Source organism: Gopherus flavomarginatus, chromosome 10, assembly GCF_025201925.1.
Source record: "Gopherus flavomarginatus isolate rGopFla2 chromosome 10, rGopFla2.mat.asm, whole genome shotgun sequence".
Lineage (NCBI taxonomy): Eukaryota > Metazoa > Chordata > Testudines > Testudinidae > Gopherus > Gopherus flavomarginatus.
In genome coordinates, this window is record NC_066626.1 from 65,330,611 (window position 1) to 65,351,950 (window position 21,340).

The 21,340-nt window shown below is 39.3% G+C and overlaps 1 protein-coding gene across 1 annotated transcript in view; it reads left to right on the top strand.

Annotated features, from left to right (window-relative positions):
* Positions 1–21,340, top strand: part of NCKAP5 (NCK associated protein 5) — a 634,612-nt gene that overhangs the window by 322,189 nt on the left and 291,083 nt on the right. Inside the window, exon 5 of the mRNA XM_050915979.1 lies at positions 12,463–12,596. Coding sequence (XP_050771936.1) covers positions 12,463–12,596 — 134 coding nt within the window. The remainder of the gene's footprint in view (positions 1–12,462; positions 12,597–21,340) is intronic.

A 21,340-nucleotide genomic window follows, 5' to 3' on the forward strand; every position in this document is an offset into this window, starting at 1 on the left:
TCTGCCAATCTGCCCTGGAGGAAAATTCCTTCCCGACCCCAAATATGGCGATCAGCTAAACCCTGAGCAAGTGGGCAAGACCCACCAGTCAGCACCCAGGAAAGAATTCTCTGCAGTAACTCAGATTCCATCCCATATAACATCCCATCACAGACCAATGGGCATACTTACCTGCTGATAATCAATTACCAGATCCTACCCCTCAGCACAGCTTTGCTTAACACCCAGAACTTAGATTTGTTTATAGAGAAAGCAAGTGTATGTTTAGTTAACAAAGAGCAGAGATTCAGATAACAGCAAACAGAACTATTGGAAATAAAAGCTTACATATACAATACAATTGTAACACATTCTAGAGCCTAAACTTAACTCACAATATGCCCTCTGGTCTACCCCAAAGTCCTTCTCACAGTGTTGTTCAGCTAAGACTGTAGAGACCCTCTTTTCATGAGATCAAGCCTACTGGCAATTTGTCTCCCCAGTTGAAGAAAGGCATGGTGTCTTTCTTCACCCTTAGATACACTAAACCAGTTGTTTGTTTTTCATCTCTAAAAAAGTCTCTCCTCAACCCCCACTTTGTTTACGTCTTCCTGTTAATTTTCCTTCTGAAGTTCCCGCAATCCCTTCATTAGTATTTAACTCAGCATGCAAACAGATTTCCATTGTAAGACACACAATACACAATGGGCAGCCAGGGAGATAAATGTCTCCTATATCCTGTCTGGTGGAACCTGACTTCAGGCATGCTATGTCTGGGTGACCTGCCTTTAGTGTAAGCAGGGGAATGGTTCCACTATTGTGGAGAATTTTCCTGGCTTCTGTACTATCCAACTGGAATGGGATCGTGAAAGGATCTGAGTCCCTGCCCAAGCTCTCTTTACCTGGATGCCTTCTTGACCTCAAGGACTCCTCTTTCTCTCTTCCATGCAGCAGAGTCCTCATAACTCTGATAAGGCTGGGTGCAGGATCCCTGGGGAGCTCAGCCCCAAGTCTCATTATGAGCCACTCAGGATGGGGTCTAGGGTTTCCCCACTCCATGGTACTCTCCCTCATCACTGTCCACTTCCCTGACCCAGTGATCACTACATTAATTTTAAACTGCACAGTATTTATTAAACAGCAGCTGTAAACAAATAAGGGAAAAAACTGAAAAGATTGAAAGATCATGGAACCCTGCACTGTAGGCACAGGGAACACCATAAACATCAGTCTCTGGAACTCAGACTATTCCTCTCATGTCCCAGGCCTCCTTGCCAGGACCTGTATGTGCAATGGTGATGCCATGGGTAAAATAACTATTCTGGTGGTGGCTACACACCCTCAGACTCAACATGGAGGGTCTCTTCTCCCAGTATTGGCCCTCTCTTTGGGTTTGCATCTCTCCCTCTGAGTCTAGTCTTGTCTGATGACGTCTCCCTCTGTTGGGCCCCCTTTGACCAGGATCCCCACCTTGTTCTCTCTAGCTGCTTACAGCTCTCAGCTCTAGTTTACTTGAGGCATGGTAGACCTTCCACTATCCTGGTCTGGTTCTGTGGCTCCCCACTGAAGCTCGGTCCTGGCTTACCGTCAGCATGGCTGCTCTCCACTGCTCAGCTTCCTGGCTCTGGACTGCTGCTCTGGCTTCTCTGCCTCTGGGCTGCTGCACTCTCCCTGGCTCAGCTCGGGGTCCCAGGATCCCGACTCCTCTTAAATGCTTCCTCTTTCTCCTGGAATTGGGAGAGGGCCAACCAAAAAAAAAACCACTGTTTCAGTAAGGAGCCAAGAGCCACCTTACATTATGAACACAATGTCCTATATATATATATAGATAGGGTATCTATCTATCTATCTATCTATCTATCTATCTATATATCTTTACATATTATTCACACATACATTTTGCAAAGATTATGACGATCAGTGTGATACAGGCTTTCAGCAGAAACCTTACAGGACACTTTTTGTTGAGCTAGAATGTAAATACCAGATCCAGGGCATCCCTGTGACAATTATGCACTCTGTATACTCTGTCAGTTAGCATCAAGAAGTCCTCAGGTCATAATAGAGCAATACTGGAAAATACTTTTTGACCATTCAAATGGTTTAGGACATTCTGGTTTTCCCAATGTATATTAAGGAGCCAGAAGGTTGTTCTTTAGAACTTTTTCCTTTTGGAATAAAGGGATTAGGGTGAGAGAGAAGGCATCGGCCACTGGTAATTTTGTTTATATTCTCACATTCTGCTGTCTATCCTGTAGTTATAGATCCTGCTGTTCTGGAGCTTTAAAGGGAATAGATTTTGGGAGAGATCACATTAAGAAATAACATTTAAAGTTAAGAAAAAAAGCTAGAATGAAGGAGGGAACTCTCTCCTTGAGCCTCAGTAGCGTACATCTGTGTCAGATAAAGGTTTACTTCACTTTGATGGCAAAGCAACCACACAAAATTAAAAAGTCTAATTTTTAAAGATATATAGCACTATATAACATGTTACTCCCCTGATTTCCAAGACTCAATTCCTGAAGAACTTGGTTGTTACTGTCTCTATCATACAGCTTCACATTGATATAAATATATCTATAACTTCATCACTGGAAAAGCTTCAAAAATACTACCAACATTAGTAGTACATTTTGAAACAGTAATAAAGAACAAAGGCATATTAATCACTATTGTCGGTAAGTTCAAGATTCAACAGTTGCCTAATTTAATAGTCTTGTTACAGGAAAATTATTCAGATGGAAGCAGCTTTTGAAAATTGCAATAAGCACAAAACCCAGTGTATAGCTTTTTTAAATTCATTGGGGGTAGTAGTTTTTTATATTGTCAAAATCCACTACGAGGAAAGCTGCAATATGCTGCATAGCTGTTTGTCAGTGCCTGGGTTTATTTTCCTAAAGAAGTATTGATTACAGAATGAGAAACATTTAGTTTAACAGCAATCAATGAGGAACAGACAAAGGACATTCTGACGTCTGAATCATTTTAAATTTAAACTAAAACACACAACCCAGAGTAATTATGATTAAATAATAAAATGATATATTTTTTGTAAGGTCATAATGTTCCCCCCCATTATTTATGGGACATATACACTTAACAATGTGCCTAATACAGACACAATATATACAATTACTATTATTATTCAACCTGTGTAAATAATTGATTTTTTTTTTGGTTCATTGGCTGAAACTAATGAACCCAAAATAAATTTGTTGTTGTCTGGGCAAAAATACAAAACAAAAAACTTCTCTCACTTGCAAAAAACAAAACAAAAACAAAAACAAAAGTCAAACATAATATTTCATTCAACCTGAAAATAAATGTTTCATTAAGTTTTCGAGCATGTTTGACTGATTTTTTTTTTTTTTTATTATTACAAGCCAAGGACATTTGGAAACACCATTGCCAAGCAGTGTAGTGGTGGTAGCAGTGGCTGCTGCCTCCTTATCGTCTATTGCTCTGTCATTTGAAGCACTTAACTGGGATATGGGAAACTCCTCTTCAAATTCTCACTCTGCCTGATTTGGGTCTATCACATTGTGGGTGATTGCCCTAGCCACTATTCTGGGATAAATCTCTCAATCTCTCCTGTGGAAGCTGTTCCACTTTGTGTAAAATACTTTAATAGTCATTGGAGCAGGGACTGGAACCAGTTTGGGGTAGGGCTCTCCTTCCAAGTGAATCCCATAACCATTATGCTCTATAGAATGTGTAGGACAGGTGTAGGTAAAGATCTCCTGTCCAATCTTTCCTGGCTGCCTTTATAACTAATATCTAATCTAATTTTTAATGTAGCTCTTGCATTTTCTCCAATATAAACAAACCTCTTTGCAACCCCCTTCACATACATTCTGTGGTCTAAATGGTCTAAACAAAATCAACATTTGTACATACACAAATTTATTTGCAAATTCCTTACTATGTATTTGTGTAACTCTACCACTTTTGCATATAAATCATTGAATTTACACAGGCAAACGTTCCCCATGCAAATCTAGCCAATTGATTGCAAGCTGCTTTGGGCATGTGCATTTTATCATTTTGGTGCGCAAGTGATATTGCACAAAGAAGTATGTCCAATAATTTGAATGTGCATTCTTGTGTGTACACAAATGGCAATCTGGTTGAGGTCCATTTGAAAATTTGACCCAAGACATTCGAAAATGCTAGACTTTACTAAAAGCAAGAATCTAATATCCACTCTTCAGTGTGAATCTTCTGGTTGGTAGTTTATTATGCTCCTAACCACTACATCAGGCAATATTTTTATTATGGCATGGTTATTATTCAGAATTGTTAACGAACTTCAGAAGTTATGCATTTAACATATGTACACACTGCATATACACTACTATAAACAACTCTTAATTTAGAATAACAATGACTTAAAAAAACTTTTTTATATATAGACAAATTGTTTTGAGAGAGAATTATCTTCCTGTCTTGGTTTAAAACCTCTAGAAAAGCATTTGCTAGCAGTCAGTATTAATTGCAAAGAAATTGTGTCCTTGTTTTCAAAATGCTTAAAAATATGTCAACAGTTAATATGAATTTCTTAGGGTTAGTAGCTTTATCAAACAACCTTAACTTGTGTTTTAATACTTTGCAGGCTATTGCTGCCATAATTATTCTTGTATTTTAGGAGAATTAATAGTTACCATAGAAAATCCACTGTCTAATTTCTTCTTCGGGTTACATGTATTCAGAAAAGAAATAAACACAGGAACACAAAGGACTGAATTCTCATATATACTGAGGCCCTCTTTCCCTACTCTAGGAGTGTAAATTACATTTATGCCCACTTTAAAGCCCTTTTTATATTTAAATAGAAATGTCCAACAAAGCCTTAGTGTACATGGGCCAAAAGATGAAGATAATAGACTTAGACGAGGTGTGGTAGTGGTAGAAGCTATGTGACAGGTTAGGAAACCACAGAGAACAATTTATCGTTTTAACTCCCATTGAGCTCAGTGGGATTTGAGAAGTTGAGCACTTTTTGGGGGAGACACTATCACCTCACTGGATTGGGTCTTTGGTCATTAATAAATCTGAGAACACAATAATGAGCCAATAATTTACAGAACAAATTTAGCCTGTCTTTCTCTTTGTGGGATATCAAAGAGGAGGTCAGAATTTCTGCAAATGTATTCACTATTTGAATGTAGTCAAACATTTTTCTCAAATTTTGTGTTGATCGTGAATATTCCAGATTGAAATTGTGTTGCTTAAATGTGATTGGTCACATGGGATTGTTTCTATTCCTGGACTGGAAGAGAACAGAAGCACTTCTGGTAAGAATGTTTACACATGCAAATTTAAAATATGATTTTTTGCAAATATTCATGCATGTAACTCTTCAGTTTTGTTCACAACATCTAGCCTCTAAAACTAGATCACTCAAACATTCACAGAGAGTGAATACAAACAGTGCTGAGATCATGTGCAAAATAAATTCACTTTAAAATTCTGACTCATAGTTGTTGGGAAATAGCTGTGGTATTTGATCAACCAATCTCTAAACACATGAAAAGAGAAGATTCTTTTTGGGTCAAAAACCAGACTGAAAACCATGGTGGAGATTTTGCAAGAAGTGTTCAAAGATGAGTCAGAATACTTTCTTCAGAAGCTTGCTGATGACAGGTTCCAGAGGGGTAGCTGTGTTAGTTTGTATCAGCAAAAACAACTCCCAGGGGTCCTTGCAGCACTTTAGTAAATTTGTTAGTCTCTAAGGTGCCACTAGGACTCCTTGTAGTTTTTGCTAATGACAGGAAAGCTGGGATGGAGTAGCCATTAGCAAGCAAGTAGGTGAAGTGAGAATTATTTTTAAAAGGGGGCGTGATAGCAGCATTCCTGAGTGCAGGGAAGAGGAACCCCGGATGATGGGGAAAATAGTAAGAAGAGAAGGAAGGAAAGCTCCAACTAGAGAAAATTGTGGCAAGAGTTTGTGCAGATAACTTCATTGACAAGATAACCATGGTTTCCTAGTGTTTTAAAAAAATATGACTTTTGTTTCTATTTTCATTTTTCTTAATTTCCCATCAAACCTGTTGCACTCATGTATCCCGCTTCATTATGTTTATACTCACTATGGAACCTTAAACATGGAGCTAGCTAATGCTTTTCTGTTCACACTCAATCACTTTGCTCAGTAGTAAATTTTAACAGGAGAGCTACAAACAGAATTTTGTAGGTGATTCAGGAATGCTGAATCTATTTCCATCACAAACAAACCTCTTTATCTTGTCTAGCCTTTCTGTGGGCTGGGTTTGCTTCTTCTGTCTCACCATTTTGTTCTCTTTTTGGTTGGAAGGAAAATATTGTCCTTATTTTTGTAGGTGAGATTAGTATTGCTGAGGGACACTTTCAGTGTATACTGCATATAAGTGACTTATATCCTGAATTCTGCAGACTCTTCGAGTCCTTTGCGTCTTTAATTTTGGATAAACTAGACACACACACACACACACACACACACACACACACACACAAAACACCAATAAAATAACACTAAGATTGCAAAGTCAAGCATTCATAATTTAGGAAATGTCGGAATTAAGGTTGGTAGTGCAACCTCAGTTCAGCCCACTTGCATATATGCATTTATAAAGTCTTGTCTGACATCCCAGAGGATCTGTGGTAAAGTCAGGAAAAGAACTCGGCTGTTTTGGATCCCAGTCCAGTGCTTGGCATACAAAAGAACATCCTTTCTGTGCTTGTATCCCTCTGCCTCATTCACTGTCCATCTTATGCACTGACTGAAGTATGTGTCCTGCACAACTAATAGTATGTAATCATGTAATTAAAAGCTTATATCATAATGCATACTCACAATGGAGCTGAATTAAGTTTGCTCTGGAAATCTTCAGTTTAATAGTTCCTAACTTTGCACATTTGCATTACAACCTTATTGTTCTTTTAATGTAATTTGTAAGGTACTTTTTATAGGGTGTTTTTTTTTTTTTAAGGCAAGCTGACAAAACAGAAATGCTATCATGTCGAGCCATACTGATCCTCCTGTATTGGTCATCAGCAGCATATGAACCTTTAGTTGCATAATGCATACTTCTACTACATTAGTTAAAGGAGTAACCAATAGCAGTAATAGGCTGTTATCCTGTATGAGTCCCAGGCATTTGTGACATACATGTTGCCAGTGGCTTACAGAGTTCTTCGTTGGACAGTGGATGAATACTTGCAATCAGGAATCTTGGGCACTATTCTTTGCTGTGGAAGGGGGAGTGTAGTTTGGTGATTACTGGAAGCATGGCCATATATATGGATCTGACACAATCATTCTGTAAGGCAGTGTGGCTGAGTAGCCGAAATCTGGGTTATATTCTTTGCTTTGCCTGAAGTGACCTTGTAGAACCTATCAATTATCAGATCTGTAAAATGGAGGGAATGATACTTACTCATCTACTACCTAATTAAGGGGTATGAGGCTTTGCTGAATAATAACAGCTTTAAAGTACACAGAATTATTGATATCAGTCAGGAGGGAGGGGCTCAGACCACTAGGAAAACTGGATTTCCAGACAGAAGACCTTGCACAAACATGGAAGCCAGAACAGAGTCTATATACAGAGCTTAATATGGGGACTAAAGATGAGAAGATGAAGGTAAAGCTTTTTTACTGTCTCATTGGGGAGGGGGGAGTTGGGAAAAGGATGAGACATAGCCAACAAAACACTGGAACAGCTGTTGAGCGTTTTGATGAGTACTGTGACCCCAAATGGAATGAGACAGTAGAGAGATATTGGATTTTTTTTAACCCACTGCCAAGAAGTAGAAGTAGGAATATACTAACTATACAGACCTGGGAATTCTGCCATCCACATGCAACTTTGGAGACGTTAAAGATTCCTTAATTAAAGACAGGAGCCTTTGTGGGAAATGTGATTCCAGCTCACAAGAGAGATTGTTGAGAGTAACAGATATGACTGCAGAGAAAGGACTCCAAATAGCAAGGGCAGGTAAACAATCCAAGCAAAGGATCAAAACAATAACAGCCACTGGTGGAGAACAAGTTTAGAGGCTCAAGCTAAAGGAACCCAGGAATCAGGAGAGAGACAGACTGATCATGGATGCAGATGACATGATTCAGTGTATATACTGTGGAAAGCAACACTGATGCAAAGCCAGCAACCCATACATGTGCTCAGATAGAGAAGGAACTGATGGCTGTTGTCTTTGGAATGGAACAATTCTATCAGTTCACCCTTAGGCACAAGATAGATGTGAGGCAGACCACAAGCTGCTAGAAAGCAGCAGGAACTACTCCTGAGTGACACCAATGCATATTACTGGATCTGTGCTATGAGGTGAGGATAAGGTACTGCCCAGGAAAGTCATGACTTGTGGTAGATACAGTGATCAGAGCATACCTTCCAAAGTACAGCAGAGATGGAGCAGGAGATATTGTAGCATGTTCATAGACTACTGTCATATCTCTGAGGGGAGGCTCCAGGCAATCCAAAAACAGCACCAACCAGGCTGGGATGCTACAGGCAGCAAAACTTTAATACTTAAGAGCTGGGCAGATCTCAAGGAGAAAGTCCCACAGGAGGTTGCCCTATGCTACCAGATCAGAGATGAGCTGTGTGCGCAAGATGGGGATTTTGTTTAAAAGAAACTGAGCAGTACTCTGACCAGATTTAAGAATTGACATAATTAGATGGATACACACCTCACACCTAGGGATAGAGGTATGCATGATATGAAGCAGGGAGTGTACCTGTATGTGGCCCCCCTTTCCTCTCTGGGTTACTCAGGAGCAGGCAACACTCATCTGTGTTGTAAAGTGTGCCTACATGTAGGACAGACATAGATGCCCAATTGAGAGCGACATGGAACAGTGCAAGGAGAGAAAAGAGTATAGGGATCAGCCACAGAAGGAGACTCTACAGCCCCAGGAAATCTGAATCTGACCCTGGGAAAAGGCTGGATTACAGACATATTCACTCTTAGTAGCAGACGTACATGGTTACAGTAAGTTAGTACTCCATTTTCTGGGAGAAGGACTGTATGGAGGACTCTCAGGCAAGACCTGTGATCTGGAAACTGATGGTGCATTTTGTAAGGTACAACATACCCAACATGCTATATTCAGACAATGGGCCACAGTACTCTACATCTGAATTTGAATGATTCAGCATCAAATTGGAATTTTAACACAAGATATCTTCTCCTGGGTAACCAAAAAGCAATGGGAAGGCAGAGCCAGTAGTAATGTTGGCAAAGAGACTGAACAGACTGACTTAACAGACAGAAAGGGGTCCGTTGCTGACAACGTTGGACCATCGCGATACATCCTTCTGTGGACTAGTTATTAGCCTAGCACAGGGACTGATGGGTATGGGGCCAGAGAACCAAGACTCTGCTTCCCATGAGGGGTAGTCTGTTGCAGCAGACTGTGGAGACATACAAAGAAATAATGAACAAGACACAGAGGCAGTTAAGAGAATGCCAAGCTAAGCTTATAACTTACTCCTACAGTGGAGTCAAGGCCTGAGTCCACTGTACAGAGGTGATCAGGCCTGGCTCCAACCTTCGAATAGCCATACAAAGCAATTGCAAAAGCAGCAGTGCAAATTGCAGTGGGTTACAGATCACATGATGTGGTTATGTACTCAGGACAGCAGTGGAGACAAGACTGAAGACCACTGCAGAGTAGCAGCAGACGGCTGGTACCCCCAGACAAACAGGGCAAGGTCAAGACCAGGAAGACTCAGAAAGAGCCTTAGCTGTCCTGATGTAGAAGTGAGAAGAAACAAGATATATGGACAATGCAGATGGACAACAGGATGCCACCCACCAGAATGAAGACAGCAACAGATGGAAGCAAGTCCCACACAAATAGTGATAACACAAACAAGAAGTGGGACACTTGTTAGAGGAATAGCACCCTAGGACTGTGGGTGGTGGCAAAGGCCATGTCTCTGTGGTGAGCTATGTACTAGTCACCTCTGGCCTCACCAAGTCAGCAAATGCTTGCACATGGTGCACAATAAAATTGTTAAAAGGAAAGATGCAGCATGCTGCATGGAACTTGGAGGGAGGAGCACAGTTTTCAGGAGGGAAGAGTTTGGAGGAGGGACCAAATAGTCAGGAGGTGTGCACATGGCTAGAATTCTAGCTGCAGCATTTCTGTAAATAGTTTTCCTAATAAAGAACCAGTTTAGTTTTAGAAACATGGAATCTTTTATGTTACAGTATTACCCTGCATGCAATACATGAAATGCACATCAACCTGCTGGAGTCAACTCCCTTAACTTTGCCTGAACCATGTGCTTGCTAGGATTGAATGTGCTTGTGGGCAGTCCCTGGCTTATTGCAGGCAATTCTTGCTTAGTACAGGCATGACAGTTCAGCTCTTCACCCAGTAATTTCTCCTTTTCTCTGGATCAGCCCCCACTGGGCCTTAAGCATACAGATTAAGCAGCCAGACATTTCTCTTTCATTTCATTTTCATTTTCACAGCTGTCTTCTGGCTCCAGGAGTTCCTTTCTTAAGCCCCCCATATGGCAAGAGAGATACATCTATAATTCAGGCTATCATCAAAAGCATTTAGCATTGGCCAAGCTCTGCTCCTGTTGGAATCATTAAGCATTTCCCCATTGACTTCAACAAGAACAGTTAGGCAAATACTGAGCACTTTTGAAAATCTCACTCAGTATTTTTAAGCATGAATTACTCCTCCATGCTCTCATATATTCAGGATTCTTGTAGTGTGAGGTGCTGCGCACCTTCTGCCAGATGTTGAGCACTCTCAACTCCCAGTGAAGTCAGATGAGAGTCTGGTACTGTTGCGCATCTTGGAGAATCGGGGTCTGTGGCAGAACATTAATTGGATAATTTAATTAGAACAATAATTTATTTTCCAATAATTTGTTTCCTATTTTGAAAATTTCCATCTTGGCTAGCTAGACAGAAGCTCTGTATTTTCTGCACAATTCCTCATATTTTTCCACAAGTATATAGATATTTCATTTAATTCCTTGCCAGCCTTCCTTTGTGGCATCTGCTTATTTATCACTGTCTTTAAGATCCCTTATCCACTTGGTAGTGCTCATATTTTTGGTCCCTTGGTTACTGCTATTATAAATTATTATTCAGCAAGATTTATAGCTGTGAGACTTGTATAAATAATCTCCTCTGTTTAATGGCTTAACAGTAAGAAACCTTTGTTATTTTGTAATGAAACCATATGTATAATTTCTTGATACATTTTTTGTGGGTATGTCATAAAAATTTAGGTCAGTAACAGACCTACATCAAAATCTTTGACAGGCCACAAATTGCACCACATCATGTTTACAGTGATTTTCAAAGTCTATAAATGGTGTACGTAATGTAATTTTATGATGCTTTTGCCTCTTCATAGTCAGCTGATGCCTGAGCTCTTTCTCTACTAGAACATTGATTAATTGATCCATTTCTTATTGATCTATTTGATGCTGTCTCATTTAGATGCTTGTGGAATAATCAAATACAATCAGAATGTAATTTCTGTGTCATAGGATCTCATGGATAGTGCGTGTATTTTTTTTATGGTTCCAACAGTGGGTTTTGAAGCTGCTGCTTTTTTGGGGGGGGCTGTAAGTCATTTGTAACCTTTTGTTTAAAATAGGCTTTTGAATTCACTAGTTTTTGGAGCTGAGGTTAAGAGGCTAATAAGAATTAGCATGTTATAAATGACATGTACAGTAGGTACAGTATGCTGGAGGTGCTCCATTTTTAGTCTGTGTTTTCAAAACTCTTTACCTAAATATGTCTTTATAGTGGAGGGTGTTCTTATTACATTTCTGAAACCTCTCCCTCTTTCTTTTTGGCTTGGTACCTAGATTTTTAAAGCTAGATTTTTACCATTGTATTTTATAAAAATAAAATAAAGTCTGCTCCATTGATGGAGGATGGGGAGAGAGACTTGTGATTTTAAAGGCCTGTTTTGTTGATTTCAATGAGTCTGTGAGCCAAAGTAGAGCAGCTCAGATAGGGATATTTTACGGCGGTCTTGTAGATTTGTGACCCTACCAAATCCTAAAATCTTCCGTCTCCCTAATAATTTGCATTAACAAACTGAACACTGAACACAAAGAACAAGTGGAAAAATTAGATTTTTTTTCTTTTATTCTTTTTTGTGTGTATGTGCATTCAGTGTAGGATATTGGATATGGAACAGTGGAAAAGTAAAAGTCCTTATTGCTTGAGAAGTTTAACACACAAGTAAAAACTTAGAAATCATATTGTAGAAGGGAAATGGACTAGATAGCTTACTGTGTTAGGTCTTTTTTCCATCTCTAATTTATATTATTCTAATTGTAGCATTAATTTGATTAAATATCCAAATCAAACACACTTGACCTTTTCCTTATGACATTTCATAAGTTTTACTATCTTTATCTTTAAAAGGAAACACCTTTATTTTTTAAACGTGGACACATACAACTAATATATAACCTCTGGTGATATATTTTTCAGCGCGAGAAGCTGATACATGAGTTGGAGGAAGAAAGACATTTGAGACTTGAGAGTGAAAAAAGATTACGGGAGGTGACATTAGAGTCAGAACGTAACAGAGCTCAAATGCGTGGATTGCAGGAGCAGTTTTCGAGGTACGTTGTGATGGTAAACTTTATTCACAATATAGAAAGATAGTTTTGATACAAAAGTGCCTGAAACCCTCTGACAGTGTGCTCAGCATGAAAGGAGGCAAAACCTCTCATATATTTGGAATATCCATTATGCTTCTGGGTAAATGATTTATACGGCCTATAGAATTTAAGAGGATTATACCTTGTTGTAGAATTCCATAGGATAGTGTAAACAAAATCTGTGGAAATGCAATTACTATCTGTTATATTTCCCTAGTATTTTTCTGGAAGATCACAGCTCAAGAAATGCATGCCATGGCCAAATCAAAGTTACATTTTCTTTATTATTCGATATGATGAAAAAACACTGTGCCTTCATCACCAATTGAAAAAAATTCTTTTAAAAATAATTTAATAAAATGTGATAATTTCTTATGATCCACTGTCAAATATATAATATCCTAATGGGTACAGGCTATTTCCCTGTTTCAGCATACTTTAGGCCTGTTTCTGCATTGACTTTAATGGAATACTGTGCTTGGGTAGGAGTCCACCCATTTGGATGTAATTACAGGATTGGGTCCTGAACTTATTTCCATAGTCAAAGACTTAAAACTGAAATGGCTGAGACATGGAATAGAGTGCTGTATGGTTTTTATAATACACAATGAGTCTTTTACTGCAATTCTGAGTGGCTTCTATTCACATGGAGAAGAGCAAGCAGAATCTGAACTGAAAGCAGAGTTTCACTTTGTATGGTGTCCAATGAGACAGTGTTTGAGTATCAACTATTTCTCTCACAAAGTTCCATTTAGTTCATACAATGAAAGTGAGCTGTCTTTTTGTACAGCACTTAGCAGAATGGAGTCTTGGTCCAAGACTGGGGCAATACAAATAAATAATACAATTATAGATGGCCAATATTTTGGAAATGTTAGGAAAATATATTTCTGTTTTTGTCAAAAGTTGATGAAAACTTTTCATGAAAAATATTGAAAACACATCACACCTTTTTTGAGGTTCCAGCATGGTGTTCTCTTTAGATGAGTCCCATCAAATAATTCACAGTAATTTAAATCCATCCACTGAACGTAGCTGGTTGGGATTTTTTTTCCTGTTTCTTTTGAATCTTAGTTTCTGGAAAAAGTGCTTAAGCTCCTGATTATAAAACAATAGTTTTGCTGAATTTAAAACTCCCTGAATTATTTAAGGTTATGCAGTACTGCTAGCATGTGTTGTGTCTTTTTGCCATAAATTTGTAACTGGATTTTGTGACTGAAATTTTCCAATGTTTCATGCACAAATCTCTTTACCATTCCTTTAAAAACGTTTGACTAAATCTCCAATTGCTCAACAAAATCACTATCTTTGCTGTTAATGAAAATCCCTATTTGTATGGTAAATTAATCCATTTCTTTCCTTCCCATTTCTTTTCACAATGTCCTCTTCCTCACAGTGTAGCTGTTTTAAAACAGATTTAGTGAAACTGGTGCAAACCTTTGTGTGGACACTTTTATATTTGTTTAAAAGTGGTTAAATTTGCTTTGCACCAATACATTTTCCAGTGCAAGCTAAATCAATATAAGCCTGTATTAAACTGTTTTAAGAACATCCACATGTAGTTTTGTACCAGTTTAACAAAACACACCTATTGTCAATAGCAAAACTCCCACTGATTTCAGTGGGATAGGATTTTATCACTTGTATGTAGACCAGGTCTTTGGAAGACAGCACTACATTGTTTTAAACTCCATTTCCATTTGGAGTGTCACCTTTGTAACCATGAGGGCTAAAAACGTCCCTCTTTTTTTTATGCTGCAGAAGATTATGGCGCACACATCATATAGATGTATCTCTGGACAAGTGAAATTTCCAGCCCCATGTTAGTAGAGGGCTGATGCTGGTGAAGTCCTGTGCCCCATGGCAGTAGTGTAGTTGAGGGGAAACTCAGGTAAATGGAGATTATCTACTTCTTATTTGGAGAATATGAAGTTTAGTTTAGGTTAGTTTACCCATTTCTTTTTTTCCTAACTCCATCACTGTTCCACAGTGATATCATGTCAGTTGAGGAATTGAAGGAAAGAAAAACAATTACATTGTACCAAAAAAATGTGTCTGGTGAGGATGCAGAGACTTAAGGGGAAAATGAAAGCACTTTTAACAGTAAATGCATGCTATCTGGGAAAGGATTTTGTGTACCCAAATCTTCTGTCTTTCAAAAGAGAACAGAAAATCTGAGAGAAAAGCAGGTAGCATATCATAGCTTTGCAAATCTGCATATCTCTGTTACTGAGTAAGTGTATATATTCATGCCTATGCATTCCATGCAATACAGTAATTTAAACAGAGATTTGGAGCAGGTGCTCAATCTGTCTTTCTCCCTTTCATAAAAATATTTTCTCCACATCTTTAGAAGAAAGAAACATGACACTGTAAACTGACCTTTTGTAATCAGCGTCAGAAAGCTCTGTTCATATCTTAAATTACGTGAAAACGTTCACCTACCTTATAAGCATTCAATTTTGAGTGCACAGTCCTCTGTGCGAGAGTCCAGAAGCAGGCTTTCTTTTGTATTAATTAAATCCCAACATCTACTCAGTCAGCAATATTTCTGGCTGAGATTACCCCCAAAATCAAAGTCTTTCCTTTTAACATCTGTAAAAATCTAGACCAGGGGGGCTGATTTTAATTTATGAGCTGATTTTCAGTGTCACTGGTCCGAGGGGCTCTGCATTTTAATTTTAAATGAAGCTTCTTAAACATTTTAAAAAACCTTATTTACTTTACATACAACAGTAGTTTAGTTATATAATATAGACATATAGAGAGACCTTCTAAAAAGGTTAAAATGTATTACTGGCACGCAAAACCTTAAGTTAGTGAATAAATGAAGACTCGGCACAGCACTTCTGAAAGGTTGCTGACCCCTGATCTAGACCCTTAAAATGACGCCGTGGCTACAGTTTTAATATAAATGTTTGACAGTTACTGTGGAAGAAGGAAAACATTTTTAACAAAACAAACATTCTGTACCTGGATTATATAGTGTACTGTGCAGATACGAGCAATTTTACTATTAGATGTAGTATGTGTTTAAAATATTTAGGATGCCACAGAAAAACACTTTAACCTTAAATCCAGAATCTTTACATTGGAGTTGTGTACAATGATTCTTGTGTTGTCTTACAAAGCACAACATGGATATGGTCTGCTGTACTGTCACGTGTTGAAGTCTGTTGCTTGTTCGTAACAATTAAATTCCATGAGACTCTATTGGCATGACTAACCATAAAAGTGTTACCAGACTGCATAGAAGAAACCAAGCCTTCAGGTATCTATCAGAGTTGGTATCTATCAGAGATCCATCCAGGATAGGGGTAAACATTGTGTTTAGGATTTGATTTCCTGTTTTCATTTTTCAGCAATGGCCATTCCTGATCCACTGGCACAGGGGTGTCCAACCTGTGGCTCCGGAGCCACATGTAGCTCTTCAGAATTAATATGCAGCTCCTTGTGGCACTGACTCCAGGGTTGGAGCTACAGACGCCAACTTTCCAATGTGCCAGGGGATGCTCACTGCTCAGTCCTGGTTCTGCCATAGGCCTGGCCCCTACTCCACCCCTTCCTGCCCTCTCCCCTGAGCCTGCCATGCCCTCGCTTCTCCCCTTCCCATGCAGAGCCTCTTGCATGCCACGAAACTGCTGATAGGCAGGGCTGCTGGTGGACGGGAGGTGCTGGGAGTGGGTGGGGAGCTGATGGGGGCTGCTGACATATTACTGTGGCTCTTTGGCAATGTACATTGGTAAATTCTGGCTTCTTCTCAGGCTCAGGTTGGCCACCCCCGCACTGTCAGATTGCTACATAGTGTGATCCCATCTCTGCTGTCTTTCCTTTCTTCCAGGGTTAGATACAGTTTTCATTAGTTCTTTTTGCTTAAATGACTTTTCTATTGCTTACAATTTGAGGAGATTTCTTTCATGTATGTCCTGGTATTTTGGACTTTGGAGTAGAAAGTGCCTCTCAGTCTCTTCTTGGATGCCCTGGGCTTGGATTGTGCTTTATGTCTAATAATTTCATCAACTTCTTGTAGCAATATGTGCAGTGACTCCCAAGAAGAACCACAGCAGTAAGTGTGATTTATAGTATCATTCCAGAAGGTACATTAAGTAGTGTATAGAATATAAATTGATCACATTGTCTTCTATACATCATCATATTGTACCAAATGTTGCTTGAGTGCATGCAGTACATAGGAATCCATGCTGGGATTAAATGTTGAAGCAGTAATAGAAGTAGATCGGTCTTAAATTATTTTGATTACTATTTAAGTCTACAGAAAGCAAGTTTGATAAAATGCATACTTGTATAGTGAATCTGGTAAGAGTAATTGAAGCTGCAAGGGTCAGTTCTTTAAAATTACTTTGTTTACGTTGCACAAAATATTTCACCTTAAGATGGCCTTGGTTATAGATGTCTGCATCTGTTGCTGAAAAACTGCCGCTGACTTTTAAGAACACATGCTGCTGGGAAAGTGGAAATGTATCCAGGTTTTGGCTGTAGGAATCTGACAAATTAGATGTCTTAGAATTCTCATTGCATTGTTTCAGTATTCCCCTCACACTAATATTGACCATAGGGTTATATCTGTCACTTCTAACAGGTGGAACCTGACCATTACAAATCCAATAACACTTTGCATAAGATGACAGTTTTTCTCTCTACTGGGTGCAAACATGTATTCTTTAGCTTGCTCCTGGTGTTTTTGATTCCTCCTGCTGTTTTCTATTCAGTGATGTTGGTGATGTCTTGTCAGAAGATCAGACCAGAATTGATAACTAATTCCCTACCACTGAAGATGAAGGGATATTTTGCACTTCAGTCAGAATTTAATCACATCAAACTGACCTAGAGATTGCAACCTGCTTACTCCCCAGAGAAGCTTTATTGCAGTGCACAACAATCCATCTATGCCACAGACTGAATCTTGAGTAGAATGGCTTGGAGATTTATAAGCCTTGGGACACCTGTATAGCCTTAAGTGGTGGGGTCATTTTGTCTAATGTCCATTTAACACCAGTCAGACTATTAATCTTATTTCAAAATCATCTTTGGATGTTAAAATGTAGATACATTCTCTTACTCATGGAGAAGAGGTTGTAAATTTGCTTCCCCTTCTCCATTTATCATTAATCTGAGGTTAGAATCTCTTGATCAACAGATTACCAAATAGCTGAAAGTGTTTTAAATATACATCTCTGATGGAGTCATATGAACATAATAACAATAAAGGGAAGGACTTTTCCTCTGAGTTTAAGCCATCAGATTTATGAGTTAGTGCAATCTCCTCTCCTTCTGTATGTTTGAACGGAACCTCCATGGCTTCCTTACATCTTTCGGAAGGAGCGGTACTGTCATAAAGGAGTACTTGTAAAGGTCTTACCTTTTTCAAAACTAACGTGATTAATCTGATCAAGTCAGTCAGTCTTTGAACCTTTTCTAGGATCAGGCAGTCTTTGGCCTGATCTACACGGGATGGAGTAGGGAGGATGGAATCGATCTAAGTTATGCAACTTCAGCTATGTGAATAATGTAGCTGAAGTCGACCTAGACCTACTTACGCGGTGTCTTCACTGCGGTGAGTCAACTGCTGTTGCTCCCCCAGTGACTGCACCTCTTATGGCGGTGGAGTACAGGAGTTGACAGGAGAGTGCTCGGGGGTCGATTTAGATGTGATAAATCAACCCCCGCTGGATCGATCGCAGCCTGCCGATCTGGCATGTGGTATAGACATACCCTTTGTGTCAGAACCACTTTTAGATTTAAGTTGCAACCCCACTAAGATGTTTTCTGTGTATTCAGCAATTTAGAATTCCTTCTCTTGAATTACTTATGCAAAAATAAGATGTTTAGTATAGTTCAAACATGCATGAAGTAAAATGAGCATAATGAAAAATCAGTAGTTATTTCATTAGCAATGGTCAAAGCCTAAAAGGTGTTTTTCACACTGCTGTAAATATCTTTCTAGGATATATAAACAATCCAGAGATTCTGTAGGACGCTGCATTATAGTTCCATTACCATTTTAGTTTTCTAGCGTAACAATTCCAATAGATTTTTCTCTCTTCAACCACTGTGGAGACAAACGGCACTTCCTCTGTTTAAGGGACTAGCTAGATAATAAATATGACTCCTGCAAAGCTCAGACAATTTTCCCCCTTTGGAGCGGATGTGGAAGTTCTCGTTTTCAGTGGGTCCTAGCCTTCTAGGCCTAATGGATGTGCAGATTAATCCCATGGAACAGCAAGATAGTCTGGCTTGGTACTTAGAGACAATTTGATGAGCATTCCTAAGCCTCCAAATCCACAAAAAGGAAACAGAGGAAGGGGGAGTCCACATTGACCAAACTGTCCTTTTGGGGTAGGATTATTGAGAAGGTGGGAGTTGGGGAAAATTGGCATCTTTACTCACTTCATTCCTTTCAAATGGGCACTGTGTTACTGGCTTAGTGGATGGGGGAAGCAGTAGATATGATACATGTTGATTTTACTAAGGCTTTTGACACAGTCTCACATGATATTCTCATAAGCAAATGAGGCAAATGTGGTCTAGATGAAATTACTATAGAGTGGCTGCACAACTGCTTGAAAGACCATATTCAAAGAGTAGTTATTAATGGTTCACTGTGAAAACATGAGGACATATCTGGTGGAGTTCTGGGTAGGGGTAAGTTCTGGATCTGATACTAGTCAATATTTTCATTTAATGACTTGGGTAATGAAAAGGAAACTGTGCTTATAAAGTTTGGAGATGACACCAAGCTGGAAGGGGTTGCGAGGAAGAGAGGATTAGAGTTCAAAATGACCTTGGAAAATTGGTCTGAATTCAACAAGATGAAATTCAGTAAAGACAAGTGTAAAGTACTTAGGAATGTAAAATCAAATGCACAACTACAAAATGAGGAATAACTGGCTAGGTGACAGTACTGCTGCAAAGGATCTGGGGGTTGTTGTGGATCACAAGTTGAATATGAATAAGCAATGTGATAAAGCTGTGAAAAAAGCAAATATCATTCTGGGGAGTATTCGCAGGAGTCCTATATGTAAGACATGAACTGTAATTATCCCACTCGATTTGGCTCTGGTGAGGCCGCCACTACATTATTGTGTCCAAGGCTGGGTGCCACTCTTTAGGAAAGGTGTGGATAAAATGGAGACAGTTCAGAGATGAGCAACAATAATGATACAAGGTTAAAAAAACTGGGCATTTGAAAAAAGAAGACTGAAGGAGAACCTAAAAATGGTTTGCAAATATATTAAGGGCTGTTATAAAGAGGCTAATGATCCATTGTTCTCCATATCCACTGAAGGTAGGAAAAGAAGTAATGGGCTTAATCTGCAGCAAGGGAGAGTTAAGTTAGATATTAGGAAAAACTTTCTAACTGTAAGGGTGGTTAAACTCTGGAACAGGTTTCCAACGGAGGTTGTGGAATCCCCATCAGTGGAGGTTTTTAAAAACAGGTTGGACAAACACCTGTCAGGAATGACCTAGGTTTACTTGGTGCTGCTGCAGTGCAAGAGCTGGACTTGATGACTTCTCAAGGTCCCTTGCAGACCTACATTTCTACGACTCTATGATTTGCCTAGTTCAGGTATGGAAGCTTCACCAGACTCATTTTCAGAGTATCTCTTCCTAGTGATAGAACAAAAAAATCAGCTTTGTCTGTCAGCAACCTCTAATATAATTGACAGTATAACTTTGTTGAATCTACTGCAGACACTAATGGGGAGAGGGAGACAAAACTCTATGTGTTAGAATCATAGAATATCAGGGTTTGAAGGGACCTCAGGAGGTCATCTAATCCAACCCCCTGCTCAAAACAGGACCAATCCCCAACTAAATACCCAAATCCCTAAATGGCCCCCTTTCAGATTTCAGATGGCCTCTGTTTATGATTTCTCCCTTCTCCCGAAGGGCTGTCTTTTGCACAGATCTTAAGGAACCCATCCTAACACCTTTTGTATTCAACCTGCACATGAGCTCACTGTGGGAGGCAGCTTGTCATAAGGATGGAGAGAACTTATATCTGAAGCTGACCTTGCAACACTTACCCATGGTTGAGTTACCTCCAGATTTACTTACTTGGTGTAAGCCACAGATCTGGTGCAGAATGCAACAGCCCGTTTACAGTACTTAGAAGTGCTGACTGAAGGGTACACATGGTGCCTGTCTGCTAAAGACTGCACTGGCTTTTTCTTTGCTTCCAACTACAATCTGAAATGTTGATTTTGATCTTGAAAACCCTAAATGGTTTGGGTCCTAACTACCTGAGAGACATTGGGGCCCAGCTGATGGGCAAAAGCTCATAGCGCCTAATTTGTCTATTTGAGTTGTGAGGGCAGAGTGTTTTCAGTGAAAGGTTGCTGAACCCAGTTTCCCCATTGCTCTGAGAGGACTCAAGTTTCTGAGCTTCGGGGCACTGTGTGAAGCCCATCTGCTTATTTGGGCTTTGGCCTGAATAGGGGTGGGTATCTGTTTGCTTAGAGCTGACAGTGGAGAGATGAGGTTTGTTTTAGTTTTAGTTTACAGTGGTCAGTTGAACATAGTATTGTTCTTATTTATTTACATACACGTGCACATCGACAATGTGATGGGCACATTTAAATAACAGAACATAAGAATGGCCATACTAGGTCAGACCAGTGGTCCATCTAGCCCAGTATCCTGTCTTCCAACAGTGGCCAGTGTCAGATGTTTCAAAGAAAATG